Below are 9,657 nucleotides of genomic sequence, written 5' to 3'. Positions count from 1 at the left end.
ATCTGTTGAGGGTAATCACTAACCGTTACGGGCAATATAACCGTATCGAAGGGGTATACTCTTGTTTCTTCGAACCCTATGAGCGGGGCGTTGGTTGGAACCAGCCGTTCTCTCTCAATTCTCATTTGCTAGAATGCCGGGTAGTAGAGGATGTCAGTAAAGCTCCTGTTGTCAACTAAGACTCAATAAATGTTGTAATCCCCTACCCGTATGCTAACAACGAGCGCATCATTGTGTGGGTGGTGGAGATGTCGAGCATCTTCCTCCGTGAACCCAATTACAAGGTTGTCGATCTGTGCCATCTTTGGGACAAAGCCCGTCAGTTGGACGTTCTGCACCATCTATAGGTAGGTTTTGCGTGCCTTCCTAGATGAACTAGAAGTCGTGGTTCCCCCTACGATCATCCTAATTTCTCCTAGGGGGGCCTAGGACACTCGTTTTCCTTCCGAGCAGCCTGCTCTTGTGGTGGGTTCATCCTCTCCTTGCTGATGAATCTTTGCAGCTTTCTTTGTCTGATAAAAGCTTTTATCTGCTGCTTTAAGTCATAGCAGTTAGACTTATCATGACCGTGATCACGGTGAAAATGGAAATACTTGTCTCTAGACCTCTTACTAGGATCTTGATGAGAATGCAAAATGTCATATTTTTCTCCCTTAATGTTTCGTCTTCTATACTCATTTGGTACCTAAATGTATTTATTATTCTTATATTTTGATTTAGGATGCAAATGGAGGCATTAAGTGTAAAATGAAGCTAATTGGGCGGTTTTGGACAGTTTCGATATTGCTTCGTAATCTAGGCATAACTCTCTCATCAAAGCTTTAATTGAGATGATTCAAGATGCTTTGGAATTCCAAGAAAAAGCTCTACAGCTTTCATGTTTTGAGTTTTGAGAGATATTGGCTGTATCAAGGTCGAAATTGGGCTTGAAGTTGCTGCACCTGCACTGTAGACATTCTGGAATGTTCCTTTGCCTGAAATTATAATACCTGATGTGGTTTATTTTTAGAAGCTTCCAAATTTGGTGTATGAAAATTCCAACTGAAAAAAACACCACTTTCCTAGTTATATTAGGACTATGTTTTATTTTTAATATTTTCCTTAATTAGTCAGATTTGGATATTATTATTTAGAATATTTTTAGGAGATTTTGTAGGCTTGGGAAAGGGGGAAATAACATGTAAAAGAAAGGAGAAGAAATCAAATTGGACACACGCCTCTCTCTCTCCCCTCTTCTCTAGCTTCTCCTTTGAGTTTTCATTATAACCCTGCTTGGCTAAACTTTTATACTTGATCGAAGGAAACTGAAGCCTCAAAATTAATAAAACTGTGAGATCTAATTTGTTTTTATTGTTCAATTTATGCTTTGAATATTGGATGTTCTTCTGTTCCTATTTTCATGATTGTCTTGTATAATTACTAGGAGGCCTACTAGTTTATTATTCATTGCAATCTACTGCTAGGTTAGATATCAAATCCGTAATTGTTTTATCTCTCTAATTTGTGAAGCAATCAAGATTTAATGATTTACTGCATCAGAAATTATTAGATCTTAGGAAGAATGCTCGACTAAATTAAATGTAACCACTTGTGCTTGTGTTGTTTAGCTTCATCGATCTCCCTAATTCTTAAGGTTGCTGCTAGAGTAAACCTTTAGCTCTTGTCTTGGGTTGTTTAGTAGTTAGGGTTAATTAGATCGCTTGTTTTCTAATTAACTACGACTAAGGAGAAATAGGAAAATAGTTCCAATGGTGAATATTCAAAGTGTGAATTGATATATGCTTGCATCAATGATCAGTTATAATATTCTGATGATGGATGTTGACTTAGACCAAGGTTTGTTCTTTTGATTGATTTCGATATTTTAATTTGAATTGTTCCTTAGTTGTTTTTCTTAAAATTGTTTTTGTTATACTCAAACCCCCCCTCCTTGTTCACGTAGCATAAAACTAGGCTAGACACTCTCCATGGGAACGATCCTTACTCACACCATTACATGTATTTTTAGAAGTATAGGTTTTTATTTTTGGTTGCCTGTGATAGCACACTAGATCTCCTTTCAACTTGCCAAGAAATGTCAAGGCTCCTTTGTCCTTGATCTGTTTCAAGACTTGGTCGATCGGGGCAGTTAGTGAGGTGAAGCTTGTGAACCTTCGAATGGGGGGTTTGGAGCGTCTGTCCTCCTATCGGTCTCTAGTCCTAGCCATCTTTCGTCCTCTATCTTGTCGTGCGTCCTCTTATCTTTCCTTCTTCTTGGGCTTCTCTTCTCGGGCTAGCAGTGCATCTTTTGTATTCATGTACTTAGTAGCCTTGTAAAGTACATCCGACATGGTTTTTGGGTCATTCTCGTATAAGGAAAATAGAAACTTCCCCTTCCGTAACCCATTGGTAAATGCTGCCACTAGTATCTTATTGTTAGCTTCATTAATCGAGAGGGTTTCCTTGTTAAAGCGAGTTATGTAAGACCTCAGTGCCTCATCTTCCCATTGTTTGATGTTCATCAAGCATGCAGTGGACTTCTTATACCTGTGCCCCCCGATAAAGTGCGAGGCGAATTGTGCGCTTAACTCCTTGAAGGTGTTGATGGAGTTTGGCGTTAGCTTGTGAACCATACCCTTGTAAGACCCTTCAACATAGTTGGAAAGGCTCGGCACATGATCTCATCTGCCATACCTTGCAAGTGCATCAAGGTTTTGAAAGACTCTAAGTGATCTATGGGATCCTTAGATTTGTTGTAGGTCTCTACTTATGGCATGCAAAACTTTGGTGGAAGGGGAAATGAAGTGACGAATGCAGTGAAGGGTGAATCTGTCTGATAGACCAATTCATCGAGGTCGCTAGACACTCATCCCCTAAGGGCGTTCATCATGAAATCCATCCGTTCCTTCATCTTCTGCATCTCTGTGACCATGTATGGTGGAGTCGTATTTGTGGCGGATGGACAACTTGTATCCTGTCGCTCTTGTTTAGTTGGGGCATTGCTGCACTCTAGCCTTTCTTGGTCCCTTCTCTTAGCGCTGGTACCTTCTTGGTCTTCCTCTTGAGTGTTAAGCCTTGCATTCTTTTGGCGTAGTTGCTCTTCTAGGTCATGGTCTTGCTTGGTGAGGCATTCCACGGCCGCGATGAGAGTCTGAACCTGTCTCTTGAGGGAGGTGGTACGTGGTTCGTCTCCTTAACTATTGTTGGGGGTTACCATCAAGCGGGTAAGTATCATGCAACTCTTTGTCTGGGAAGTAGTATGGCTTACAAGTTTTTCCCCATAGATAGCATCAACTGATGATGCCAAAAATCGTCAGTAAGCCACACGGTCCTCGCGTGCTCTAGACAGAACCTGCGAAACAGAAACAAAGAAGACCTTGCAGAGAGTACCGGTATGGTACTGGCCAAATAGCTTCCGAATGTTAAGTTAGAAAACTTTCACAACTCTAGAGTGCCAGAGTTGGGGTAAATTATGTGTACTTTGATTTGTGAGAGTTTTGGGGTTTTTATAGTAGTGTAGAGTTGACATCCGTTCCTTGGCGGAGAGGGCCTTTCCTTGTAGGGAAGATCCTTATTAATAAGCATATTTTACGGGATCATTTCCTTGTAAGAATCCTCTTTGTTAGGTTCTAAAAGTTTAGAACAATTGGCAAATCGTGAACACAAACTTGTCTAGATATAAATCTTAGAGTCTATAGGTATTATTAGACAATGCTCAAGGTGATTCAAGTCAAGATTCAAGAACATACAAGGTGCAGGAAGAAGATTTCATAATTTGTCTAGTTCGATCGATCAAAAGACAAACTCGATTGATCGAAAGTCGTATCTGCAGAATTTTAATTAAGCCCAAACAGCAGTTCAAGCCTATTAAGGATTAGGGCTTCAGATCTACTTCTCCTAGTATATAAAGGAAAATGAAACCCTAAGCACGTTTTTATAAGGCTTTTTAGAGAGAGAAGAGAGTGCCTCTTTTGTATTTAGGGTTTTGTTCCCAAAAGCTCTCTTATGTCTTCTACCGGTGTTATTACTTGAAGAATCTCTCGATTCGGTGTTGTAGAAGTTGCTGCCTTCTCTAATCATCAAAGGTGCTAATGATCTAAACCTTCAAGGGTGGTCTTGGAGTTACAAATAAGAGAGTTTGTGTTGCTAAACCTTTGAGTGAAATCTTAAAGTCGCAAACGTGGGTGTTTGTGTTTTGCAAAGGCCAAAGAAAGAAGGAGTCCGTGGTCTCGGAGCTTGCACATGGTCGTGTCAGTAAGTTTCTACTGGTAGGTAGTAATAGGATGTTAGTGATCTAAGTCGCTACTGTAAAACTTTGATTCTTTCTAGTGGATTTGCTTTTTACCTTAAGATAGTTAGGTTAAATCATCCCCAGGTTTTTTGCTGGTTTGGTTTTCCTAGTTATCATATCGTTGTTTTTTTTTTTTTAATTTTCCGCTGCTATACATTGATATGATATATTTGTGTTAACCTAGATTTGTTAATTTGACTAACTAATCACTTGGCTAATTACCTAGGTTAATCTAATTGTGGTTTTAAGGGGTCTAAAATAGATCAAGTGGTATGATTAGGGTCAACTGTGGGGCGCAAGATGTTTCCTTATATACACATTCATGGAGGCCAAGTAAGACCATGCTGGACCGGTCACAAGTTTCTCTCTCCCTGTCAGCTTCCTTCTGTCAGCTTCCTATCCTGCATAGGTGTTCTGGTCATCTTACACAGATGTTGTCGGGTGTAGAGTTCTTTCTCGTCTTCATTGAATGCGTAAGGAGAGACTAACGGGTTTATTGGGACCGTCGGCTTCATCGCATGTGAATGAATTTAAACTGATTTAGAATTACCTTTATCAACTAATATGAATTGAAACTTAAAATACTCAATGTTAAAAGTAGATTCAACAATAGAAATATTCATCTGTGAGAATTGCACATCAAGTTGGCGACTAATTACATTTGTATTTTCATCTGCAATAAAATCATCTTAATATTTTCAGTATACAATAAAAAATTTCAATAAAGAATTGAAATATTTTAACTATGAATATTTTATAAATGAATTAAATATTAGCATCAAATCCATATAACCAACTTTAAGTGCAAATAAAAACTTCCACATCCTCATGCAATACACAAGATTGATACCGAGTAAAAGTTTTTATTTTTATTTTATTTTATTTTTTGGTTGTGATGTCAATATATTCAATTTTTATTTTTATTAAATTTGGAATAATTTAAGTTTTTTAATGATTACACCATAAAAAGTTTTTAGAGCTACCATTGATTTCACTCTCTTCCTTGATCTTATAAAAAAGGGAATAAAAATATTGTAGCTAGAACACAAAATTCCCACTTTTGCAAGGTCTAAGAAATATTGTAAGGGTAGTTAGCCTTATACAATATAAATCAAAGCACAATAGAGCCTGTAGGGACGTGGCACCCAAAACTCAAGGAACACATTGGCCCTTAGATTTGGGTAGGCCCAAGACATACCTTTTCGAGAAAACGAGCCCAATTGCAGAAGTGGGTACCTTGAAAACTGATCTTATAGGGCCCATCACCCTCAATCCAAGCATGAATGGACCATTTGAACCATCCAAGATAAATGTCCATAGACATTAAGGCATCTCACTGAGGTATGCATACTATTCGAGGATTATCAAAATGCCTAAGGTGTACCACCGAGGTACGCATAATGTCCACGGATGCTTTCTAGATTTTCCAGTTGAATTCGCAGCGATCCACCGACGTGATTGCATTTAATGCAATAGATAACTTATCATAATAAAAACAAGAAGCCCCAAAAGTCTTCGTTTATCAACCTTAACAGAAGAAGAGCTTGATGAGATAGAAAAGCTGCCTAACCATACCAGGACAGCACCTATTGTGGCACAATGTGGAGAAGAAAATAAAAAGAACCATGCACAGGATAAGAATGAGGAAGAAGGAGAAGAAAAGGTATAAAAAGGAAAGAAAACAAACAACAACGGGTGTGTGAAAGATTAGGAGTGAAAATTGTAACTTAAAGGAACGATATGAATAAGAGTTTTCCTTTTTCATGCACTTGTATGAGAGTGAGATAAAAATCTGACTTCTTTTTCAAACTTCCCATAATCTAAATTAATTGTGTACCAAGGGAAGAAATTATTCTCGGGTTAAATTCCTTGCATCCACAGAGCCATTTAACTATTATGTGCCTCCTCTAGCAGTTTGTTTTACATCTTCTTGTTCAAAGTCTAAGATTGATCTATCAATTGCTAAAGTTTCCTAGTATGTCAATAGTGATGCAATCGAACCATCTTATAATAACCAGCTCTGCTTCTAAATAATTTTCCAAGTAGATATATTGTGTGTGATTAATACACGGAAACGAAGGCTAGTTTATTTATTTTTGTCATTGAACTACACGACGGAGCAGCCCTCCTCTCTAGGTTGCTAGTATTTTTTTGCCTTGATCGGAGACTGTGTAAGTCCAAAGGCTGGTAAATGGGATGTGATTGCAAAACAAATGGGTTATGCATACGGTTAGCCCAGTGATTGGTCATAGCCTCTAATTAATTAGCTAGGTTCTAAACCAATTCGTTTGATGATAAATTTTATGGGCTTTCCTGCCTTTAATATGTTGCGTAGTCTTCATTGGGCTTAATTTGGACGCTTGGCTAAGCTAGACCAAGCCATAATAACTTCCAAAGTAGAGGCTATAATTTGCATCCATTTTATATACTCAGAGAAAGAAATGGTGTCGAGACTTGGAGCTTGTAAGGTGATATTTGGTGTAATGGAAATATAAAAAATATTTCACTCATGTTGATGTGGGAAGTGGGATGGGTTCCTTATACTATGTGAAAAAGATGTTATGTTAATATGTTATAGATACCTCTTACACAAAATAAAAATTTTGAGCTTGGAGGCATTGAGGAATGAGGAGCCTTTATAATTAATCTATATATATATATATATATATAAAACCGAAACCTTTGCAGCTCCCACAATTTTCCACGTTATCATTTTTTTTTTTTAGATTCTTTTTATTTTAGGTTGTTACAATAGTTTAGTTTAAGTAAAACTCTATTAAATATATGTTTCAACCCAAACCCGACTACGACATTTCATCTATGAATTCATAAACTAAAAACCCTACAAACGCATAGCCATCCAAAACTACAGACTCTTTCACCAGAGTAGTCTCCTTGCTTGCCTAAGATTCTTCTAATCAGAGCAACTGTTAATGTTGTAGAGTCTTTCTTGTGGTATTCTACCGTTTTCCTTAAACTCAAATGAGAGGTGTGGCAACATATGCGTACTGTATTGAATCAGAACAGATGTGGGAAACACCTTGTAAGACATTTTATTATCAATAAATTTTTTTAACCATTTTCCTTAAGCCGTTGCTTCTGCTAAGCACTGTTGTTACATTAAAATTTTTTGTTTTATATATATTACATCAGTTATGATTGCACTATTATTCTTATTTTTAGCTCACATTAAAAGAAAAGACATGTGAAAGTGTTTGTGAAAGGGACAAAGGTTTTTAGTGGTCACAGGTAAGGGAAGATTTAAGTGATTGAATATATTGGTCTTAAAGAGTGATTTGGGAGGGCAAAGAGTATTTGGCAAAACTTTTGTACAGCAATAGCTGTTTGATGAAAATTGATTTTGCTTAGAGGCATAAAATTCATCTTTGTAGAGGATTCACTTTGATCTTGTGATATAGCTGATATGGTTTAGATTTTAGCTTGGATCACATTCAAAATATAAGAGAAAATGTCTAAGCCAAATTGGAAAGGGGCTAGGACTAAATTTTATTTTCCAATCTACTTCTTTGCCTTTGGAACTAAATCAGAACTAGACAGTATCTATGCCCTATACATATACTAAGATTATATGATTTACTAAGATGGATTCTTTTGTTTTATATTTGCTAGATAATCTTTAATCTATGGACTTTGTGAATACAAGTTTGATTTGTATTAAAATTGGTAGAATTTTTTGTGTTGTGTTTGGTAGAATTTTACTAATGGAATTTGGAGAATTATTGATTTTTTTTTCTTTGGCTGCTCATAATTTTTGTCATGCTCACAATGATAAAATTAATACAATCTTCATTCACACATCATGATTTTTTATAGAAATAACATTAGTTAGATAAGAATCGAAGAAAAGTAATGTCTAAGTTAGAGGTTATTAATTACATTTTCTTTTCTGGCTTTGCTTTTAGAATTACAAGAGCTTCATTTTAAACACAATAGGTGTGTATGTTTCGTGGTTAAGGAAACTATTTAATTGTTGCATATTTAATGCATGTTCTTGAAAAGAATTTGTAAGTTTTTCAATCAGTGAGTCTTAAAAAAATGTCTCAATTATACTAGACTTGTGTATAGAGAGGCCATGACATTAGTTATAGGCTCTAGATATTGCCTTTTTTATGTCAAATTTGGAGAATAAGTATAGCAAGTGAGTTCAAATGAGGAGTATGAGTGACTAAAACTTCTTTAGCTATATTTTGTTTCAATTGATCACAATTGTTTTTTTTTTAAAAAATATTCATGTTTGAACGGTATCTTTTATAATTGCTACATATACTATATCATTAATGTCATCTCCTATTTATAAACATTTAAGCTAACTATAATGAAATGAATATTTGACATAATTTTTTAAACTACCAAAATTAAAAAAAATTAAAAAAAAAAATTGTCAATGGCAAAAAAATTAACAAAAATATTTTAAAACTCATATTTAATAGATTTCTCGTGCATCACACGGGTTATCAACTAGTTAAGTAGTATGAGTGTGACACTATTATCAATTACCCTCCTTTTATTTTATTTTTTTTAAGGCATTGGAAGCTACAATATTTTACAAAGATTCATACCTTAAATGGGTTTTTGTAGAGAGGAAAAGGGTTGAGCCAGCTGCTAGCATCTTCTAAAGGCTTGGATTACGTATTTCTGGGCTCTTAATTAGGGACTGGCCCATACATATCATAAGTTTGCATGGGCTGTGATAGATACCTAGATAGCTTTTTCTTTTTTTTGGTGGAGAAGGACTATATAGCTAGTTATGCATGGTTATCTACAAAAAGCAATTAATGTGTGGAAAGTTACTAACTTATCAGTTGTATACCACGTGTGTTAAATTTATAGAAGATTCTTCATGTGATATTGATTGACATGACATGACATGACAACTCAACAACTATGTACGAGATTAGTGTTAATAATATATTAATCACTTTATTTTTTTGGAATTTAGAAGTTAGGCTGTGTTTGTTATATGTGTTTAGATAGTAATTTTCAGTGTTTAAACAATATTACACATATTTTTATACATTTTTTCATTTATATATATTTTCAAAAAATACAAACAGCGTTACTAAAACAATATTACTAAACGGATCCTAAAACGCTCAAAAGAAAAATAAGTTAACAATCCTCAATCTCTCCACACTCACAATTGGTGACATAAGTGCATACACAATTTGCCTAGTTTTACATTTACATGATCATAATATAATTAATTAATTAATGTTGTATATAAGCTTGTTTATCTTATTCTATGGTTTTATGAGTTATCCTACTTTACATCATCATTCATCAGTACAAAAAGAAAAAGACAATAATTTTTATAAAAAAATATATTGACGTTCGTGGGAACCACTTTACAGCTCTCACACTTAATT

General features: G+C 35.5%; 1 protein-coding gene across 1 annotated transcript; it reads right to left on the bottom strand.

Annotated features, from left to right (window-relative positions):
• Positions 1–2,237: 2,237 nt before the first annotated feature.
• Positions 2,238–2,612, bottom strand: LOC126711410 (uncharacterized). The gene has a single exon (XM_050411266.1). The coding sequence runs from the start codon at positions 2,610–2,612 to the stop codon at positions 2,238–2,240; it is 375 nt and encodes a 124-aa protein (XP_050267223.1).
• Between the last annotated feature and the right edge of the window lie 7,045 nt (positions 2,613–9,657).

The sequence above is a fragment of the Quercus robur genome, chromosome 1, assembly GCF_932294415.1.
Source record: "Quercus robur chromosome 1, dhQueRobu3.1, whole genome shotgun sequence".
Lineage (NCBI taxonomy): Eukaryota > Viridiplantae > Streptophyta > Magnoliopsida > Fagales > Fagaceae > Quercus > Quercus robur.
The sequence above is the reverse complement of the archived record's forward strand: the minus strand, read 5'-3'. Positions and strand labels throughout refer to the sequence as shown.